The sequence below is a fragment of the Biomphalaria glabrata genome, chromosome 3, assembly GCF_947242115.1.
Source record: "Biomphalaria glabrata chromosome 3, xgBioGlab47.1, whole genome shotgun sequence".
In the NCBI taxonomy this organism is placed as follows: Eukaryota; Metazoa; Mollusca; class Gastropoda; family Planorbidae; genus Biomphalaria; species Biomphalaria glabrata.
This window is the reverse complement of record NC_074713.1, coordinates 48417271-48441026: the sequence shown is the minus strand read 5'-3', so window position 1 is coordinate 48441026 and position 23756 is coordinate 48417271. Positions and strand designations below refer to the sequence as shown.

At 32.4% G+C, this 23756-nt stretch overlaps 1 protein-coding gene across 1 annotated transcript; it reads left to right on the top strand.

Moving 5' to 3' along the window:
- Positions 1-2164: 2164 nt before the first annotated feature.
- Positions 2165-21974, top strand: LOC106077279 (serine/threonine-protein phosphatase 2A regulatory subunit B'' subunit gamma-like). The gene is made up of 13 exons (XM_056022400.1): positions 2165-2377; positions 5990-6105; positions 6821-6870; positions 7826-7880; positions 9652-9764; positions 10883-11051; positions 11165-11209; positions 11865-12008; positions 12529-12665; positions 13036-13111; positions 13844-13981; positions 20133-20260; positions 21655-21974. Exons 1-13 carry the CDS (start codon positions 2302-2304, stop codon positions 21755-21757), a joined length of 1350 nt encoding a protein of 449 aa, XP_055878375.1. The 5' UTR covers positions 2165-2301; the 3' UTR covers positions 21758-21974.
- The last annotated feature ends 1782 nt before the right edge of the window (positions 21975-23756 follow it).

Genomic DNA, 23756 nt, shown 5'->3' with positions numbered 1-23756 from the left:
TAGGCCCCGCACTAATTCTAGGTGTATATTATTAAATAGGCCTAAAACCATTATATCTTATATTACTGGGTTTCCGCGGCCTCCTGATTTTCCACGGGCTCATTGAAATCTGAAATCATACAAATCTCCTGAATCTCATTCAATTACTTGAAGCCAACAATTCACGAAGATATATTGAACGATTTGTCAATACTTGCTATCTTATCTTATTAGACGTTACTTCAAAAAAGAAGATGATTACGTCCTACGCGTTATGCAACTTAACCAATGACTTAAATTCTGCCAAGTCACTGGTTTTCTTGGCTGACTCAGGCAACCCATTTCATGCTCTAATAGCACTAAGGAAGAAGGAGCGTTTGTACAAATTCGTCCTAGCATATGAAACGAGGAATTTGCCTTGATATACTGTAGGACTTCGCTTCACGCAAGGCTCGTAAATTTAACTTGATCTGACTTGATCTTGATAGTGTTCTTAGTATAAATTAAATAAATGCAAACACAATTTTTTTTAATATAAAAGTTTAATTTTCATTTATTATGCTTATCACTACCCAGACTGGGCCCCACGCAATCCGTTTCTCATAGGGCCCCGCAATTGTTTGGACCGGCCCTGTGTGTCCATCATTAAAGAGTGTGTCTCTAGGGCGGACGTTATTTGACATGCATGTAACATTCATTGTTTCAGCATTTAGCTTCAAATTGGATGTTATGTAAATATGTGAATAAGGGAGGTAATTTTTAAAAAAAGGCTTTTATATATCATCAACCATAGACATAATAAATATATACTGGCCAAAGGAAGTAACTTCATGTAACTTGAAAACATTTATATCTATTCTATTCGGATTTCCGAATTATGAAAAATGGCATGATCTTCATTCTTAGAGATTAAACAAAACTACACTGCCTCCTTATTAACAATATATATAGGTGTGTGGCTGAAATAGATATGAATACTTAACTTTTATACTGCTCATAAATGCTGTATAATAAAGTACACAAAATTGCAAGTCACACATTTTCGTTTCATAAAACTCTTAAATCGGCCAGTCTATATTTATTTATGTCTATGTCATCAATCTAATGGGAGGTAACAAAAAGACCTAGGGGCGATACAGCTGTGGATATGGTCAGAGGATAAATGAATTCGTTTCCTTTAAATTACTTTTTTTTTAGGATATCTCATCTTTTTAGCTTTTGAAGTCAGTTGTCTAGCTGTTTACATCTTATAAATCCTTGGGCTATTGGCCTCTTTATTGGGCTTTTTTAAAATATATTTTTCTTTTAGTAAAAAGGTACAAATAAAATAGTTACAATTTGAAATAAATTAATTAATGTGTGATCAAACATGGAAATACAAATAATTACATTAAGGTTAATTTGTCATAGCATTTTATCGTTATAAGTTGCAATCTACAGGTTATTCATCATACGACATTTAAAAAAAAAGATTATTGAATAGAACAATCAAATAGTAAAAGTAATATACATTAAATGATATTTAAACATTTTAAACTCATAGTCACATTTTTTTTTTCAATTTGTCTTTATTGCTTAGGGTTTTCCCCCTTGTATTTTTTGCCCTATTAAACCAGTGCTTTATATTATCTTTTTTTAAACTTGTAGACTCTATATATAAATATTTCTTCTAACTGCTTGAGTTGCCAACATTCAGTTTTAACGTGAGTTTTTGAATCTGATATACATTTTCTCGAATCCTATGAGATCTAAATCTTTTGTTAATCAGGGGTTGGAAATAGGTCATTCGTTCATGGTGATTCTATGAGTTAATCCCTCAAGAATTTCTATCAAATTATGTTCTATGAAAATGTTAAAAGGAACCGAAGAGAGAATATGTATTCTAAGTCTTGCAGAACTCACATGGATATCTTAAATTAGTTTATTTAAAAACGGGCATAAAAAAAAAAACAAGTTAATTGTTGGCAAATTAAGTTTACATAGAAGAATGACGCAAAGAGAGGAAAATGCTATGTCCGATCGCCTTCCAGACTGATGTTAGGAGTGTAAGCTCATAATCTTCCTACTAGATCTATATAATTTCGAAAGGGCGCCTTTGATTTCTACACCATACAACAGGTTGTAACTTGAGTCTTAACTGAATAGCTTCTCTCGGAAATAGATGGCACGCTTTTTTTTATATCCGCTGAGTTAACCAATAGCACGTAAGCCGGGAAGTAAAATTTCAAGATGGCCGTCAAAACAAAAGAAGTTTGATACAATTCTAATCATATAATGTAGATCTAGTAGATTTATACATAATACGTAGTGTAACATAGTACGATGGAGGAAACTAAAACGAAAGAACAAAAGACGTCTTGGGCCAGATTACTTAAAAATTATGTAAATAAAAATGAAGGTATGCTAATGATAGTTAAACTTTAGATCTGTCTGAGACTACTGAGTTAACTGAGTCAGTAAGTGAGTGTCTCAGTCTCATCATCATGTCTCAGACACTGAGATAGTGTCTGATACTGATAGTGATATTCACAGTCATATGATGATTGATGTCAATGATGATGATCATCATTGATCATGATAATGATTGGCATGATGATCATGTCCATGATGATGATCATCATTGATGATTGATCATGCATGATGTCAACAGTCAAAGTCAATCAATGCAATGTGACAGTGATGATGATGATATTGACATTAATTATTAATTGATAATGATATTGTCAATATTGATGATAAAATAAATCTACTTTACTTTTTTTTTTTACTAATTTACTAGAGTAGTTTATTATGCTATTCGGACACCTATAGCTGCACTATAGGCCCAAATTTGAAAGTTTGACTTTGACAGCGCATTATTTAACAATGGTTCGACACATAGACATAGAAAAGAAAATGAAGTGTATCAAAATCTTCTTTAGTTTAAGGAGAAAAAGGATGACTACTTATATTTGCACCCCTAACCTATATTTGTTATTATATTTAAGGTCAAAGAGGCCGTGTGTTTTCATTTAATTCGGACTAATTTGACCCACATTATTTGATTCCGGACACCATAAAATTTATTTCAGACAGTCTCTATATTTAGGCATCAATAAACTCAGATTTTAATTTTATATTAACATTAACTAAATTTTAAGATCCCCAGGCATAGGCCCTCACATTAAATCATTAAGATGTTTTGAAATGATGCATAAATACGAACACAAAAAATAAAAATATGAACACACTTATTCTACCAAAATTAGGTCACTGGGATACTGACTTCTATACAGACTTTTAGACTTATTTAATGTTTGCATGATTAGATGTGTGTTGAATGTTTGTTTTTTTTTTGTTTATTAATTTAATAAATTTCTATTACAGATGATCTTTTGTAGTATAGTACAGGTTAGGATAGCCATTCTTGCCTAACTGAATCCTCTAGATCTATATTATATTCTCTCTATATAAATCTAGATCTATTAGTAGGTCTAGGTCTAAGCATTTAACTTCATTCAATGTACCAAGCTCACTCCAAACATTTGCCCATTTATTCTCTTATTAAAAAAAACAACAACAAACGAACAAATATTATAATATTTAAGATCATTGCCTGAGATCTCTTTTTTTCTTTTAAGTATAATTTTTATCACATACTGTCCTCATTAACAAAATATTAACAAAAACAACAACAACGAAATTAAATAAACTCAGATTAGACCCGATCTGTAGCAATTTTTTGTTTTTGGAAATAATAGCTACAAAAGTTTTAATGTAAATAAATTAAATACGCGACGAGAATATATAATATTAACAATATGTTACTATCCAGTGAACGATTTGTCTGTGAACAATTTGTCCGTGCCGTGAACAAATAGTCGCATGAACGATTTGTCACGTGAATCAACTGTCGATGAACAAGTCAGTAAGCGATATGTCTGGTGAACGAATAGTCGCGTGAACGATTTGTCGTGGAACCATATATAATATATAGATCTATTAGTTAACAAAGAGAGGTTTAAAAAACAAAGGTTTAATGAATCGATCAAATAATGATATAATATGGCATGACTGATGAGTAAATACATAATACTAAATACAAGATCAGAGTGTCTAAGTTAGTTTAACTTTTATACAACATATCTAGTTAACAGGCAAGCACACCTTAGTCACAGGGCAAGCAGTCCAACCTTGTCTCGCGATGCCCACACCCCAATGCCATGGATAATAGCCAAGTAGGGTCTATGCAACTACACAGTCTACAGATCGGGCTTGACTCCAGTCCCAAGCCTGCGTCCCTAAACAAGAAAAATATGCATTCATTATGACTGCCATTCACATTATTATAATCAGGGTTCATAGCACTTCTTAAATATCTTAAAAATGAAAATTTTCTTAAATCCTAAAATTCTCCTAACAATTGCCAGAATGCTCCTAAAATTTTATCCACTCCTAAAATTTTTACCCAATATTTAAAAAAAAATATAATTTTGCTTATATATATATATCATACATTTCCTCCTTAAAAAAAACTCTAAAATCTAATAAAATTTTGTCAAGGAAAAGTGCAACTAACCCTATATAATGACACTGACTTTAAGAGCTACAAAATAACAAAGAAATGAAGAATAACCTAACTTACCCAATACTGGGGAAGAAAAAATAAACAGAGAGCTCCAGCCAAAGATCTGCTACCCAAGCAAAAGAAACAGAAGCAATGACGCCAACATAGTGCGTTCTTGTTGACTGCGCACAAACTATTATGGTGCACAAAAGAAACCCACCTAGCAAAGAAGCAACTCCATATGCACATGACAATCATAGATAAGATTTACTAGATCTAGATTCTAGATATCTACTTATCTAATCTTGATCTAGATTAGTATCTAAATACCGGTAATCTATTTGTAATCTATGATACTTTTCCAGAATAGATCTAGATTAGGTACGTTGATTAAAATTTCAAGTTCAATGTATTGTAATGAAACTAATATAGTTAGATAGAGCTTTTTAAACTGAGTTTATTGATACCTCATTTATGTTTCAGAGTTAACTAAAACAGTTGACAATTTTAGTGTCAATATATTTTGCCTTGATATTAAACAAAAATTTCAACCAAAACGGGGAAATTTTAAGATGAAAAATGCTATAACTGTTTAACCCTTAAAGATAAGTGAATGAAATTTTCATCAGCATTGCATAAATATGTCCTGTTATTTATTGTTATTTCAAAAATGTGATAGACAGTAACATAATTTTTTTTTAAATTTTAAGTGGGGTTACATGTCAAAAAGAAACATAGACAAAGAAGTACTTTTGCACAGTTGATTGTCTGTAACATTTGAACCATATGAGACAATTGAAGACAATTTTCAACAGAAATGCGTGATCATCTGTTGATACTTAAATTTTATTTTTAAACCATAGATAGAACTTTAATGGAATTATTTTTATGTACAGAAGAGGGACTTATCGAAAAAAAAAATACAGAAAAAGTAGTACTTTTTCATGATTTATAGGCTGTAGATATATTTTTATAAATAGAGTTTATCTATATTTATATAGATCTAGATTAGAATTAGATTTTCTAGAATTAGAATCTAATAATATAATAGATTAGATTCTAGATCTAGATCTAGATTAGATAGCTAGCTAGTGACGGTCAGTAGTCCTGCCAATCTAGAATCTAGATTTAGCATAGAGTGTAGATCAGTGATGCTCAGTTCTAGATCTCGATGACTAGAATTATCTATCTAGATTAGAATTAAAATGATTAGATTATTATTATAGTAGATAGGTAGTTTAGTAGATGAAAGATATATATAGATCTGTAGCATTCTATTTCTACTTTACTAGGTCTAGAGTCGACTATATACTTCTGAATGATGAATGTGAATCTTGATCTATCTTAATATAATAACTATAAACTATTTATAATTAGAGTTTACTAGAGTCTAGAATATATCTTCCAAAAAGTCTTAACAGTCTATACATAAACCATATAAAAGAAATACATTTTTATATACAGCTAAACACTCACAAAATTCAAGGGACGGAGATGAGATAGAAATATTTACAGAACTTTATAAAAAATGCAAAGGTTTGAACGGCAGTCATAAGATTGTTCCAAGTCTTTACTCAAGGGTAAGAAGTTAAAATTCAACTAATAAAAAAGCATTAATTATCTCTCTCAGAGGCTGAGTGGTAAAGCGCTTGTCCCTGATTTGAATCCTGGTGATGACTGGGATTTTTAAATTTCGGGATCTGCTCAGCTCTAATGAGTACCTGACATTAGTTGGGGAAAAGTAAAGGTGGTTGTACTGGCCACATGACACCCTCGTTAACCGTGGGCCACAGAAACAGGTGAACTTTTCATCATCTGTCCTATAGATCACATGGTTTGGAAGTGTACTTTACTAATTTATCCTCTGGAATGACGGTAGCATCAATGATGTGAAACTACCTATTTCACTGTATCAGCACTCTGATCATTGATGCTTTTAAAACTAATTTGTTTTTTATCTTCCTAAATGTTTTTAATGTCTTAAAATTATATCTTGAATAGTTTTCTTTTGTTGAACATATGAATTTTTTTCTTTTATCAATTTCGGCCGATCATAACATGATTGTCAATTACAACAGGTAAAGTGAATAATTTTGTCACAATGTGGAAAATAATTTAGGAGTAACATTGCTTAGAGTATAACCTTATATTGAAATCACGAATCTTTATAATTTTATAAAGTGCTGTTGTTTTTTGTTTTTTTTTGCATTAATTATTTTTAATTTATAATGTTTGAAAAATGTTTAAAATATTTATTGCTGTGAGTTTGAAATCTTTAGTAATTATGATTTGCAGGTTCCAACAGAAGAAGAACCATTGTTGATGAAACTTAGGGAGGAATCAAGGTATACTTTTTAAATTGCTATTACTATAGTTTTGATTTTGTAGTGTGGAGGTTTAATCCAAAGATCTAGAAATGGCAACTACAAATATTTGTAACTGTTTATATTCTATTGATTCTCATAGTAATTATTTAAGTTAAAACTACACAACTATTTGGAGAAAAAATTTATAAAGCAACTTATAGTAACTAACCACAAACCATCATTTAGATTCTAGGGTGCATGTTCATATAAAACAGGTCATTTTACAACTCGTCACTCACAAGACATCCTCATCAACTTGTTAGTCTATTCAGCCACCACTCAGTTGACCAATCTCAGCAATATGTTAAATATTAATCAATTATATTTAAAGTAAACATTAAAAAAAACAACAACTTGTTTCACTCAACAATCAATACAAAAGATACTCCCTACAGAATTAGTTTCATGCAGTGGTCAAAATTTAAGAAATCCTGGGGAAACTAGCGATACTCCTTCCCCTTTCCCCTATGTCTGTATTTGAAACAAAGACTATGGATTGAAATCTGTTTCTATGCTATCATTCTTCTTGGGTTGCAGGTTGTTGTTTTTTCTCTCATTCAAACAATTTTACATGTATCTGATCTTGAGTGGTAACCTGATTGTTTGGTATGTTCCTCAGACTGTTATCACAATGGTCCAGAGATCCAATATTGCTCACTGCCATTACCCACAGTCTTGCTAGAGTTTTTGTTAGGACTTAATATTCATTAGATACTTATAAAACAAACTACAAGCCTTGCCCATTTTTTTTTGTCAAAAAATGTGTAAAAAAAAAAGTAAAGTAAATATAAAAAGAAGCTTGCCATTTTTAAAGTTGTACAATTGTTTTTTCTAGTCTAAGGCTGTCAAACATGTCACCTTTCAATTGAATTTTCCTTATAAACTTTTCAGTTGCTTTTTTAATTATCTGCTTACAATTTTATTTTGAATCCAGGGCTTTATTTCTTCAAAGACGAAGCAGAGAGTTGCTAGACAATAATGAACTTCAGGTTAGTCTTTTTGAAAATGAAAATATTGGGCATTTGGGCTGATATTGTGGCAAAAGTTTTTCTTGTCAAATTGAAATAAATGCTGAATGGTTACTTTCTTGGATTCAAAGCTAGTTACATTAAAATTGGATGAACTGATATATATATATATATATATATATATATATATATATATATATATATATGGCTCCTTCTGTCTCGGAAGACAATAGGTGCATCCAGAATAGTCACTGGCTTTGGTTTCATCTTGAGATGGGGCAGAATCTGGAGTGACTGATCAAGCCAATTCTGAAGCGGTAGAGTTTGCCACAGTTTGTACTTGTATATGTATCTGTCCTAGGGCTGGCTGACAGGGCAGCTTTCTTTTTCTTTGGCTCGACTGATGCAGCTTCATTTCTTTTACTCTCGTTGAAGTTGGTACTGGCACATAGTCTCTCCATGCTGTCCAGTCTTGGACAATCTCCTCCCACATAATTTGATTGATGCCTGTGGTCTGACTCCCTCCGCAAGCTGGGCGTATAGGATGTCTTTAGGGATTCTTCTGTGAGTGACATGTCCGAGCCAGCGTAGTCTTCTCTGTGTCAGAATAGCTTTTATGCTGTACATATTGCCTGTTTCAAAACGTCTTGTTTGCAAACATGATCCCTACAGGAGATGCACATTATGTGCCAGGCAGCGTAGTTGGAAGCTATTTAATCTATGCTTAGAACACAGGCATTGTTGACTAGGATTTTGGTTGCCGAAGTCCATTTTTTGGTATTTTCCCAGACGCGAGTAGAGAGTTTTGCCATTGCTTTTTTAGCAGAAGCCTTTCCTATTCTTTTTGTCAGCTCAGTGTTAAAATCTAGGTTGCTGGCTATTGTTGTTCCCAAGTAGGTGAATTTCTGCACCACCGTAAGTGTGTGATTTTCAATATGTATCGCTGGTATTTCTGCAACATCTTGTGCCAGGTTTTCGGTCTTGAAAAGGCATATTGCAAGGCTAAACTCTTGACAAGCACTTGCCAGAGTATTCACAATTATCTGTAATCCTTCTTGTGAATGAGTTCTAAGTGCCACATCATCGGCGATCAGCAGTTTTGGCTTTAAGACGTGCCAGGTTAAAAAGCTTTCCATCGGATCTACTGTGGATATATACTCCATCTTCCAGGTATTTAAAAGCGCTGGTGAGTACAACTGATAAGAAGATGCCGAATAGTGTTGAAGCCAGAACACATCCTTGTTTTACTCCGCTCTTTTATGGAGAATGGCCTAGAGGCGGAACTGTCATACTGAACAGTGCCCTGCATATTTTTGTGAAAAGCTGATACTAGTTTCAGTAGCTTGTTTGAACAGTTAATTCTCTATAATACGGCAAATAGACTGGTTCTGCTGGCAAGGTCAAATGACTTGGTCAAGTCAGAAAAGCTATAAAGAGGGACTGTCTTTTGTTCTCTGCTCTTCTCTTGTTGCTGCCGCAGGAAGAAAATCATATCTGTTATGGGTCTACCAGCTCTAAAGCAGCACTGAGATTCTGAGTAAACTCGTTCTGCCAAGATCTGCAGCCACTTCAGTGTTACTCTAGCATATATTTATATATATATATATACTTTATTTTAATTTATACTTAAATTGGAAAATTCCTTTTTTTCATTCTGAACAAGTTTCAGTTGTTTTGCTAATATTATATAGAGTCTAATAATAAATGAAATTTCTTTTTCTTAGAAGTTTTATTATACCAGCATGTTATTATGGCTATTTTTTTTATTGATGTATTGAATTTTCCTCCATAGAAACTTTGGTTCCTCTTAGACCAGCATCACACGCAACCACTACAAGCAGATGAACAAATGATTAGCTATGATGATTTCTTGCTAGTCAGAGAGGAGGCCGGACCCAAGTGCAAGTTAGTATCTATAGTTTTAGAAATAGTTGTGTAATATGAGGATATGATTGATATGTAAAACCTTTTATACCTGTTATGTTTAGCGTTAATTTTAGTTGAGTTGAGGCTGGGAAGAATTAAGACATTGATAATTAGAATGCTATAAAGCATACTGGAGTCTTTGGGGCGCAGTGGCTCTTGATCCTGGGGTCCTGGGTTTGAATCTCAGTAAGACTGGGATTGTGGATTTCAGGATTTTTAGTGGGGCACCTGAGTTCACCCTACTCTAATGAGTACCTGACTTTCATTTGGCAAAAGTAAAGGCAGTTGGTCAGTGTGACATGACACCCTGCTCATGAATCGTTGGCCAAAGAAATAGATGACCTCAACATCATATTCCCTTAGATCACTAGGTCTGAGAGGGGAACATACTGGAGTCTAGTTTGAGTTATTTTGATGAAATATTTTACAATCAAGTTTTATTTAAACTTCCAAGTACAAAGGTCATTTTTGAAATTTGATACATGAATTTATTAGACATTAAGTTGTAGAAATGTGTAGAATTGTACTAGTCAATGAGTACATTCACTCAGTTATTAATGCATTCATTCTTAGCACCCTAACAGTCTAGGCTCATTGTTGAGAACTTAACATTTACAGTGAAACACTGTTGAAACAATTGTTTTGAAGCGCCTTTTTTTTATAAAGACAAATTATTTTGAAACTTGGTTCCACTTTTATTTTTACTCTACATAAAAATTTAATCAAAATAGAACTCAGGGTACATTATCATTTTCTTTCTAACAAGCAATTAACTTCACTGTGTTGCTAAACATCTTAAAATCCGGAGTCAGATAGTCACATTTCAGGACTATACCCTTAAGCTGGCTGCTTAAACAATTCTAAATGCTGTCACCATGTTCCATAATAATGTTTTTAAAGTGTCAGTCCACTGCATGTAGTGAGCTTTGTAATAATTGTTTGCCATACAACAGTTCCGATACCAGCACCAAACTCTTCAAATCACACAGTGCTGAGCACTACAAATGTTCAAATAAAACATAAAAAGGGGTTGCACTTTTTTTTTTTTTTTATTTCTATTTTATTCTTTTCTCACCATATTTTTTTTTTAATTTCAGACCATTCTTTCAGCCATCAGTATTCTGCAAGCTTCTCCAGAATGATCCCTATGGTAGAATATCTATAATGAAGTTTTTTAACTATGTTATGCGTAAGATCTGGCTACATCAGACCCGCATTGGACTTTCTTTATACGATGTAGCAGGCCAGGGCTATTTAAGGGAATCTGTAAGTAGAACTATCAATATTGCATTTATAAGGTGTTATACATGACATTTATACTTCAATTGACTGAAAATGGACTCATTATGATCATGAAATTTTTCTATCTTCATTTCTAGGATCTAGAAAATTACATCCTAGAGCTTATACCTACTCTGCCTCAAGTGAGTCTTTAACCTTTTTTTTTCTTGAAATATTAAGAAATCATTTTTTTGTGTGTTAATGTTTGTTTATATACTGGGTATATAACCTGTACCTTTCTCTCTGCTCAGTCTAATTTTTAGCATGGCCTCCTTCAGTCTCAAAAGTACTATAGCTCATCTCATAGAAAGGAGGGCCTGGGTATTACCTATGGTTGGAATGATGTCGCCTACACAGCAGTTCTCCTCTTTCCACACAGCTAATCTTTCCACAAAAACGGCAAGTGCTGATACAGTCTAGGATCAGCAGCATTGCAGTCTCTGCCAGGGGTAGCACTGTGTGCTGCAAGCTGCCTAAGGTTTCCCTGGCTCCTGATTTCTTCTTCAGTGTTATCTCCCGAAAGTTTTCCCAAGTTTGGGCATAGCTGCAAAACATTTTAGCTGAGGCTAGGAGTTGGGCATTTCAGAGACTATTTGAAACACATTAACAGATGTGTAATATGAGTTAAACCAAGGTTTACATTAGTTTTAAAGCTGGAGACTGATAATTAACAAGTAGTCTAAATATATATTTTTTTTACCTTAAGATGCATACAAATTATAAGCAAAATAATATTTCTAAAAATATATTGAGATTTTTCTTTTATGCTTACCCTTACATTTGTATGATTTTCAACAGCTGAATGGTCTAGAGAGATCTTTTTATTCTTTCTATGTGTGTACCGCAGTCAGGAAGTTCTTCTTCTTTCTAGATCCACTGAGAAGTGGAAAAATTAGAATACAAGATATTTTGGCTTGCAGCTTTTTAGATGATTTGTTAGAGGTATTGTAATGTTTAAACAAAAATGTGTGTATATTTAGAATCTATTTGTAGAAACTATACCATATGTACATAATGAATAGTTGAATATTATTTAAATGCTTATTTATTTTCATTTCACAACTAAAATGATAGTAATAACAAGTCAACAACCTCCGGTGATTAAGATAATACAATTTTTACAGGGGATTTTATAAAGGAAGCAATGTATTCCAGTTCCTGATCTAAAATTAAATACTTTGTCTTAATAGTAAAAATGTTCATAAGCATGACTTCTTATACAATATCATTTTAACCCGTATGTAAAGCATGAGCACTGATTGACTAGGTTGACCCTGCTAGCTGCACTTAACACTTTTGTTTTAAGAAGAATCAAATGTTATGAAATAGTAATTCTTACAAATGCTCAATAAAAACACATTTTTTTAAATTTGTACCTTTTGTGTATGGTAATGGACTTCATAATCTAGAATTTGTTACACAAGTTTTATGCAGATGTTTGTACATTTTGATTTTGGTCTAGCTGAGAGATGAAGAACTGTCTAAAGAAATGCAAGAATCAAACTGGTTCTCTGCTCCATCAGCGCTGAGAGTCTATGGTCAATACCTGAATCTAGACAAAGATAGAAATGGTATGCTTAGCAAAGAAGAACTCGCCAGGTTGGTTGCTTCATGCTATTTTTTTTTTTCTAAAAGCATTGACTATTCATTAGCTGTTAATGAGTTTGAGCATTCAGTTCTTCATTGGGCTAGGGTCTTGGTATACTGCACTATTCCCCAAACGTTTTCCTTAATGGTGCACTTGGCACATTTTGAGTATTTAGCAGAACACTTTGCTTATTTTTTTTAGAGATTAATTCATGTGTTGGCCTTCTAGTTATTATACCAGTAATTCGTGGATCACTAGGTTTCAGCGCAATACAGTTCAGGAAACACAGGTATACTGCTCTCATAACGTCATCACTTGTTTTGATTATCATTTTGTACTTCTAAATTTGCTTTAACATTTTATTTATAAATATTTCATTAGGTATGGCACAGGGACTCTAACTGATGTGTTTCTAGACAGAGTGTTTCAAGAGTGCTTGACCTATGAAGGGGAAATGGTAAGAATTAAACTGAAGACGGTGAAGTTTCTTTTCTTAATTACACACACACACACATGCAAGTTAACTTTAGTATGTTAGTCTCCTGAACTCGGAAAAACAACTAAGGCTTAAAACTCAAAAACCTACTTTTCACCTTGTTCTATTTTAGATTTTCTGTATTTTATTTCAAAACTAAATTTAAACATTTTAAAAAAAATTTGTTTGCAGTTGTTGAAGAAAATTTAAGCCATTCATGTAATGTATCCATTTCTTTATTGGTTTGCTCAAGGTGTTGCACATCTGAGAGTAGATCAATAACTTGTGAAATGACTTGACATGGGGGTTAAGGGGTTGCAGATTTTTACTTATCAAAAATCTAGCTTAGTATAATTATGGACTGAATGTAATAACTAATTCTATTTTGGATTATTAGCTAACTAGAGATACTGTGATTCAAATTTAAGATTAGGCGAACATTTAACAATAAGCCATGGTCATCTGAGTAAAACATTGATGGAACCTAATGATACAACAGATTCTTGATTGATTTAATATACATCTTGGCTCTAATGTTCCCCTTTTCTATTCTTTAGTGGACTTAGAATTTGTTAGGGAATAATACTTTTTTTTTTAGTCTTTCTTTCTTCTATAAAAAATCTAGCTCCTCAATTTTTTTTATAGCTAAAGAGTGAAACAATATTGAATAATGTGCTTTAGATGGTAGTCAGTGATTGGTTCAAACTGTTCCAGGATTACAAGACATACTTGGATTTTGTGTTGGCCATGGAGAATCGCAGGGAACCCCAGGCTCAGAGATATCTCTTTAGAATACTGGATGTTCAGCACCATGGATATCTGAATGTATTCTCACTTAATTTTTTCTTTAGGGTGAGTATGCAACTTAGTGTGATTTTTTACAAAGCTTATATAAACTCCGTCTGTGTGACTGTCTGTCTGGCCAAAAGTTAGTACACATTATTTCTCAATCTCGGATCAAGAATCAATACAGAAAATTAACCAATCAGTTAATTAGCTATTGATAATAAATAACTTCATTTGGTATCTTGAACAAGGGAAAGAAGCTTGACTTACCCTTTCTTTTTCTTTTTTTTGAATAAATTTAACAAATGACTGATCCAAACTAATAGATACACATTAACATAAGCTTTGTTTATTAAAAAGTATTTTTTTTTGTATTTTGCTTGTTAAAAATCAAATTCTTGATATCCTGAGCATAGAATTTTGATGCGATGGTACAAAATATCTACATGTATGTTTGACTTATGTTCAACATGCATTTTCAAAATTATGTTCTTAGCTAGTTAGAAATAATTTAATTTATTATAATGCATTTATATGCTATGATAGCATTCTAAGTCTGTTAGTTTCCAATCTCATTAGTGGTAAAGGGAACTCTAGCATAAGTTTTATGAGCAGCCAAAGATAAAACATTCCGCTGGAGTTAAAGTCTAACTTTAAATTTCTCAAATGTTAGGTATTATTTAATGCGTGATCTGGTGAGGATACAGTAAAATACTTAATATGATGTATAAATGATGGCATATGATTTAAACATATCTCAAAAGAGAGTTAAGCAACGGCTTAACATACTTACGCAACTATGTAATAATGTGCATTAAACAGATACCACTTCTGTACCTTGCAATACTATGTCTTCCGCAAAACACCAATGTGATTACAGATATATTACACCTTGCCCGACACGATCTACACTGCACTTCAGCTCAGCCATTACTCAACACAGATTCTAGTTCCGTACTAGTTCACCATAAAACATCAACAAGGAATATATATTCTTATAACCTCAGGCTACTCTATCATGATTCTGTATTCCAGCTCTACAATACCTGTTTTAAGTCATTTAATCCTAAACTAACATCGCTGGAAATTGTAGACTGCTTTACCAAAGAACCAACAACGAATATCACTCAATACCATAAATTACACAGGGTTCATAGCGCTCCTAAAATCTCCTAAAAAATGAAAAGTCTCCTAAAATTCTCCTAAAAATTGCCAGAATTCTCCTAAAATTGTGTCCACTCTCCTAAAAACTTTTAACCAATATTTTAAAAAATATAATTTTGCTTATTACTTGCAAAAAAATAAAGGGGGGTGGGGGAACAACAGCGTAACTAGGCATTCTGATCGCATGACCTTACGGGCTGGCTGTGTTAATGAGCTGACCAGTGACGTGTCTACACCGCCTTTCCCCCACTTGTGAAGGGTGATCTCATGATTGAAGATGACCTTGGCTCAAGCAAGCTTTTAACCTGGCATTATTTTTCTCAAGGCAGTGTAGAAATGATTGTTTCTAAATCTAGTCTGTATTGACTATAATTAGAGCAATTACTAGCCTAATGTGTGGCTACTCCCCTCTTGGCCCTCCATCACCTAAAATCTTCTTGTTGTTAAAGTGACTTCGCGTGGAAAGTCCATAAATCATCTAGCTAGAAATAGTATCTAGATTTAGATATTAGTTAGAATCAGATCTAGTGAAGATAATTGAATTTTACAATGTTTCCAGATTTGTGAGACATAATATCATGGACAAAGTGAATGGAGTTGAGTGAATCAATACAAAATCAAAACATTACTATCAAATTGCACCCATTATCAAATATTGAAAATGCATGTTTATGTGCAATTAAAACTATTCAGCTACCCAAACAATAACGATTGATAGTATTTAATCAAGAGTTTAACAGCCATTATTTTGAAATCATTGATTGATTAACTAAATACTAGTGAAAAAGGTAGTTAAGATGTGCTTGATTTAATGAAATGTTCTTATATTATGTTATCTTATGTAAATATGTAATATATACTGCACTATTATGGAATCTTTGGACTTTAAAGACAAATTTCTTAATATTATTAAAATATATATATATATAATTTTTTTTGTGATGAGGTTATATAGGAAAGAACTCAAGTTTGAAAGTAAAATAATCAGATTACATTTTTTAAAAAAGCTAGCTGTAATGAGTTAGTCGAAAAGACCAATATTAAATTGAAAATAATTTTTTTTTAGCTTTTTTCCTGGTAAAATTTATATTATGAACTTTTTTTGATAGTGACCTTATTTGAAAAAAAAATTTCATACACTCACACCCTTCCTATGTGTGATGTTAGTTAACTCATCTCTTAATAGAGCTATAACATTTTCTGGAGATTTGGTTAAAATGCTTTTGAAAATACTTTGCCAAAGAACGTAATGTTTTTACAAAGCTTATATCAACTCAATTGGTCTGGTAAAAGTAAGTACACATGATTTCTCTCACACCCTTTGGATCAAGCTGAAATTTTGCACAATTATTTCTTTTGCCTGCCAACGCAAGAATCAATAAAATAAATTAACCTAATTAATTAAGTATTGGTACCAGTAATTCTTTATTTTGTTTGGTATCATGAACAAGGTAAAGAATTAGTAATTGACTGAAGTGGTGGTAAAAGCTGAGTTAATCCCCTTTATAGGTCATTGTCTGAGTTATAGTGAACACAAACCTGAAAATAGGACGAAACTAGAAACAATAGATAGCTGCTATACAATCTTCCATGTTCATAAACTTTCCTCTAGCAGAGTGGTTACTGTGTTGACTTGGAAGCCTGAGAAGGCTTGAGTCATGAGTTTGAATTCAGGTCATTCCCCCATTTTTAGCGGCCCCCGTAAGGGGAAAAAGCCGCTATTAGGTTTGTGCAAAATGTCCGTCTGTCCGTCTGTCCGTCTGTCCGTCTGTCCGTCTGTCACACTCAGATCTCGAAAACTAGAAGAGATATGAAAAATATTATTTATCATTAAATCCGGCTTGAAAAGTTTAGGTGCAACGGCTACTTTTGGTTTTCTAAAAGCAAACCGTTTAATTTATAAAATTAATTATGCAAGCGATTTTTTCATAAAAATACACCAATTCTAAAACAATTACGTAAATGTAAGGGAGGCAATGTTACAATATGCTAACAAAGATGGACAATTTTTGTGTATTTTCAGTATCACTAAGTCAAATATATTTTTAAAATGTACAGGAAATGTTTAAAACAAATACAAATAATAGTTAAAGACGTTTTTTCTGGTCAACTAGCTGCTAAAATTAAAAGAAAACATTTCTGTTTGTTTATAAAGGCTAATAATGCACTTTGTATGTAAATATCACGCACATTTTTTTAAATGGACTTTTTATGCAGCGATTTTCGTGCAGTAGCGTAACGTCGCAACATGATCAGGTGCTAAACCAATTCCTTAAACTTTTTTTAAAAATCAGATTTTATTTATTTTTTGTTTAGTGCCCCCATCCGAATAAAAGAAGCTTATTTTTGTGCGTTTTGTCTGTTGGTCGGTCTGTCCGTCACGATTAGATTTAAAAAACTAGAACTCTAAAAGCTATTGAAAATCTGATTTACCCTTTAATGTTCCTCCCATAACATCTCAATAGTTTTAAGTATCTAAAATTGATTGTTCCGGATTTTTTTGTGCAAAACTAATCAACGCCAACAAATGTTTGTTTGCTCTTCTAACTTATATTACATTCAATTTCCATGCTTAAACGTTGCAAAAACACATTATCAATAATATGTTGTTCCGTTTTTTATGTAAATAGCATATTAATGCTAAATCATAATCTCTATACTGACTTATATTTCATTAAGTGTTAAAATGTTCCGGCTATTGTTTTATAAAACATGAATTATGCCTAATGATTGTTTGAAATCGCATAAGGCTTTTAAAAAAAGTAATTTACTAGAATTGATTACTGAAAATTACTTTTTAGACATTTAATTTTCTTGTAAAACATAACATAGAAGTTTTGTAATCGATAAAGAAAGTTCCGGATTTTGTTTCTTACAAATCGTCGCCAGAAATTTCCGAATTTATTTAAAAATCTACTAACGCCAAATAATTGTTTGAACTCCCTCTTCTAATTAATAAACAAATAATCTTCTCATTTACGAAATAATGTTTTTACGGATTTTATGAAAAATATTTTAACTCACTACTCTCTTACAGTACATTTAACTTTCTAACTAAAACATTAAAAAATCTAATTATCGTTAATATTATGTTCCGATTTTTAAGGAAAACAGAATCCAAACACCAAAGTAAGGTATGAAAATCTCTCCACGTGGCTGTAGTACATCTAATTTTTATACGAGACCATCCAAAAAATTTAATTAACGGTATTACATTTATCTGAAATTCTCTTTTTCTTTTACTATTTATACAAACATCCGGAACAATCTATTATATAAAATTTTCAATTGTGTTCATACCTAAAAATTATTGCGATGTTTTGAAACGTAAAATAAAGGTTAATCAATTTTTAATAACTTTTAGTTGTTGTTTTTTTATATCAAGATAACGGACAGACCGACTGACAGACAAAACGCAAAAACGATGTGGCTTTGATCCTTTTTAAATAATATCTATTAGAACTCAGTGCACCAATGTCTATGAACCCTCGTTAAATATCTCGTGTAAAAAAAAACATTTTTTTTTATGGTACCGGTACTAGCCTATTGTGAGGTAATGGAATTTTTTTTCTTTGACGTCATATGAATGGACTCTTTAAATGTAATGTTAAAAGAACGCACTCGGTGCACCAATGTCTATTAACCCTCGAAAAAATTGCTTGTATTAATGAAAACATATTTTAGTCTAACTAAGCCGTGTGACGTAGTGTTTTTTTTTCCTTTGACGTCACATGGAATGAATTCTTTAAATGAAATGCTAAAAGAACGCACTCGGTGCACCAATGTCTATGAACACTCGAGAAATGGCTCGTGTTGATAAAGGTGATTTTTAGTCTAGCTAGGCCTTGTGACGTAGTGTTTTTTTTTTCCTTTGACGTCACATGGAATGAATTCTTTAAATGAAATGCTAAAAGAACGCACTCGGTGCACCAATGTCTATGAACACTCGATAAAAGGCTCGTAATGATGAAGGCGATTTTTATTCTAGCTAGGCCGTGTGACGTAGTGTTTTTTTTTCCTTTGACGTCATATGGAATGAATTCTTTAAATGAAATGCTTAAAGAACGCACTCGGTGCACCAAAGTCTATGAACACTCGATAAAAGGCTCTTATAGATGAAGGCGATTTTTAGTCTAGCTAGGCCGTGTGAATTAGTGTTTTTTTTCCCTCTGACGTTATATGGAATTAATTCTTCAAATGAAATGAAAAAAGAACTCGGTATAGTAATGTTTATTAAGCCTCGTTATGTGACTCGCGTTTAAAAAAGGAATGATATCTTGATTTAGATCTAATCTAGATTTTTTAAACTAGATCTAGATTTTTATTACAGTATATCTAGATCTGGATTTATATTCTAATTAAAATTATTTTAGAGTCTAGATCTAGAATTTCTAGATCTAGTTTAGACTAAAATAGACTAGATTAAGATGTAGAATTTCAATTTCTAAACTTAAAGTGTAAAAAAAAAGTGTAGATTTTCATTTCCAAACGTTTTGATCAATATTGTAATGTTTTAATATACTAAAACTAATCTACTATTTTTTTATTAAATTTAAATTTACGGCAAATGATTCTTTGAAACATTATTACTTTTGACCATCGGATGGCTGCCTGGTCGTGCGGTTTGCGCGCTGGACTATCGTTTAGATTTATGGATGGCCCAGGGTTCAAACCCTGCCCGCTCCCATCCCCCGTCGTCCTGCGGGAGGTTTGGACTAGGAAGTAATTATCTTCAACTCTGAAGGAACATCCGAAACGTGTAAAACATTTTACATCAAAATTAAATCACCTCTTGAATATTATTTGCGAATATGCAGATCCGACAGGGATCCGACTTCGACGGGGGCCGCCTCTGAGTTTGTGTAACACAAACTCTCTTTGTAATCTTGTTTATTTTTATAAATGCTTTTTTTATTATTAGTCTAGATCTAGTACAAATTAAATTGCTTGACTGATCCAAACTAATTGACACAAGTACGCTTAATATATGCTTTTTTTTTTTTTTTTAAAGTATTTTTTTTTTCATTATTTTCTTGTATTTTCTTGTCACCAGGCCATACAAGAACAGATGAAGATTCATGGGCAAGAACCCATTAAGTTCCAAGATGTCAAAGATGAAATTTTCGACATGGTGAAACCTAAAAATCCCTTAAAAATAACCCTCACTGATCTCATACGGAGGTAATTAGCATGTGATGTTATCATGTAGTCAGGCTAACTATCTGTTGTTTCATTTAGTGTTTTGATTTTGCTACCTATGATTAGGTATTCAGTGTATTGAACAACTTATGCTTGTATATGTCAGCTGCAGCTGAGATACTATCACTTATCAGTTCCAGACATTCTTTCAACATTTTAGTCTTCATCTTAGTTTAGGTTATACAAAGCATAGATTCATTCTAAGCTAGCTTTTCAACTAACATGAGATTGAAACAGCTTTTTACAAAGCTTATATCAACTCACTCTGTCTGTCTGGTAAAAAAGTGTGTACACGTTATTTCTACCACACTATTTCTCAAATCAAGTTAAAACTTCGCACAATTATTAGTTGGCATAAACAAGACATGAATCAATAAAAATAAAATAGAACCAATTAGTAATTAATAGCTGGTAATTAATTATTTTGTTTGATAGCAACAAGGGAAACTAATCCATCAGTATTAACAGATATGGCTAAATTTGTTGGGTTTAGTCCTCTTAAATAATTGTTAGCGTCATTTTTTCCCTCATGCATTCTCTGATGAAGTTAATACTTCAAACAATTATTTATTGTGCCCAACAAAACAGGAATCAATAAACAAAAATACCCAATAAGTCAGTTAATTATTGGTTATTAATTATTTTGTTTGATAACAAGTAAGGTAAATGACTTGTACATTATTGATATAGTTTTAAGGACAGAGTTCTTCCCTTTTACATAAGCTTTGGTTGTTATTTTTTATATTTTTTTTTTATATTTTGCTTGTTAATATAAATATAGTGGCTGAAAAAAAATTATTAGTCAAAACAAATTGAAATTCTGTTGACTACAGCTATGTACATCATCATTAGTTCTATAACAATCTAGATGCAAACAAAAACAAGAACATTCAGTGCACTGATGGCTGCCAAAACAAATCTACTTACAGTATTCAGTATAACATATATATGAAACCTTAGAGACGTATGCAGGAGCCAAAATTAGAAAGTAAATTATGTATCGAGAATGGAATTTTTGTGACCTATTAGCTAAGTGTGGTGATCTGTTGTAAATATGTTGAGTCCAATTAACAGCTACTTTTTAATGTTACTAGAATGTACCAGTAGGATCTTTGGTAAAAGCAACTACATTTATTATCTCGAAGGGAAAATTGTTGTCTGTCTTGTGTAGCGTCCAAATCCTAGCTCTCTGTGTCTCTGTAACAGTCATGTCACTTGTTAAAATTGTGGCATCATTTGTTTGCCTTATAAAACAGCTTATTGTTTCCAAATGATCTAACAAAACTTTATTCTGGAGAATCCTTACACAAGATTGTATATAAGTATTCTCTCTTACCATTTTCTTAATTATTATTGTATATTCTGTGTATCTACAGTGGTAAAGGAGACACAGTGGTCAGCATACTGATAGATCTGAATGACTTCTGGACATATGAAAACAGAGAGTTCCTTGTCCCTGACTTGTCAGATGAAGTTTGATTTAGAGTTAGATGTGTCTACAAGTTGTGCTGATGTTTATGTACAGTTTTGGTTATGTATGGTGTTGACTTTTATTGTGCTTGACCATGTAAAATACTTATGAACTCATTGATGTGAACTATTTTTGGACTCACTCCATTCTTTGGTTTTAATCCCAATCAATCTGTAACTGTACTATAATGCTTGCTTTGTTTCATTAAAGTGTATATCAATGGAATTTTTTTTTTTTAATTGTTTTTCTAATTCATTCACATCATTGTCACTATTAACTACATACAATTCACCCAGTCATTACTCCAGAACCTACTTCTCCAATATATCACAAGGACAAATAGAACATTGTTGTTCATGCCATTATTTGTTACTTGTAATCGCAGGATCCTCACAAGCATGGTAAATTAGTCTTTGTATTAAAATCATACTTTTTTGCATCATACGTATGTTTCTTTTTTTTTTTTTTTTATATCAAGAGATTGAGACGACACAGCATGTCAGTTCGTTTTTGTGTGGTTTCAGATAAAAGGGAAAGAAATTGAAGAACTTAAGTCAACAAGATAGGCATGTGATAGCTAAACATTTTTAAGGTACTTTGCTTTCTCAACATTTCGTGTTTATAAAGTTATGCTTTCTCGAAATAGTGTTTTTCAAAATTTTACCAGTGGCGGCCAAAAAAATAAAAATGATTTCAAGAAAGCTTTCGACAGAGCTTGGCATTGGGGCACTCTGGGCGACAATGGAAAAGTGCAATGTAAATAAAATAAAAAAAGAAACTAATCCAGAACCTCAACAAGCAGGCCACTAGTGCGGTGTACTTCAACAATAACAGTGGGGACTGGTTTAAAAGTACAGATGGAGTGAGACAAGGCTGCCTAATCTCAACTCTTTTCAATATCTTCCTTGAAAGGATAATTGGAAAAGCTTTTGAGGGCTATCGAAGGTATTGTAAGCATTGGAAAAAGAATTACTAACTTGGTGCGGACGACATAGATGGTATAGCAGAGATAGAAAGAAACTCTCAATCTCTCTTAAGACAAAGGCCTAACAAATTAATTGCTGGATTGTTTTTGCCAGAAAAGTACGAAGTAAAGATACATGTCTGAGAGCCTTGCTAATCGGATATTAAAACGAGAGAACTGAACTCTTTATTTCTAAAACAGACGAGAGAAATGAAATGTTTATTTCTGAAATAGACAAGAGAACTGAATTTCTAAAGCAGACGAGAGAACAGAACTGTTTATTTCTAAAACTGACGAGTGAACTGAACTGGTTATTTCTAAGACGAGAGAACTGAACTGGTTATTTCTAAAACAGACGAGAGAACTGAACTGTTTATTTCTAAAACAGACGAGTGAACTGAACTGGTTATTTCTAAAAAAGACGAGAGAACTGAACTGGTTATTTCTAAGACAGACGAGAGAACTGAACTGGTTATTTCTAAAACAGACGAGAGAACTTGAACAACCATTTATAAAATAAATAAAAGCACAGTCTGCGTCGTCTCTATCACGTCTGTCTTTCTTCGTCCAGTTCGTTAATTCTCTATTTCCGTTCTTACTTTTTAATTGATCTGTCATGTCACTTTGGAAAAACCCAATTAAAACCCAACTTCTACGAGTCTTTCTATTTCTATTGTGTCATTCCAGTATACTCTAGCTACCAACCGTATAACAGAAAGTGATAAGATTTTTTAGCTGATGTTATGGCTGCACCGGGCATGTACATATCACACTCTTAATTTACAATTGAGTTTTTAATACACTATGTTCTGTGAGATCTGTGTTTTATAGATACTGCTGTGGTTTCTTAAATTTCTTAAATAATTCGTTCCGCAATGAAAAAAATTGCTATTAATTTTGTGTCGTCTGTCTGTCCGTCTGTCAAATTAATTTTTAAAAAAAATTTAAACAATTTCTTTACCTTTAATTTTCTTGTCGGAATGTCCAAAAAACGACAACATGGAAAATATTTTGTTTAGTTTTTTAAAACAATGTTACGACAA

Excerpts from the sequence above, each read along its gene's own strand:
- LOC106077279 (XM_056022400.1), top strand. The coding sequence starts at position 2,302 with ATGGAGGAAACTAAAACGAAAGAACAAAAGACGTCTTGGGCCAGATTA. Across the intron at positions 11,052-11,164 it reads AGGGCTATTTAAGGGAATCT|GATCTAGAAAATTACATCCT; the intron begins GTAAGTAGAACT and ends CTTCATTTCTAG. Across the intron at positions 11,210-11,864 it reads TTATACCTACTCTGCCTCAA|CTGAATGGTCTAGAGAGATC; the intron begins GTGAGTCTTTAA and ends GATTTTCAACAG.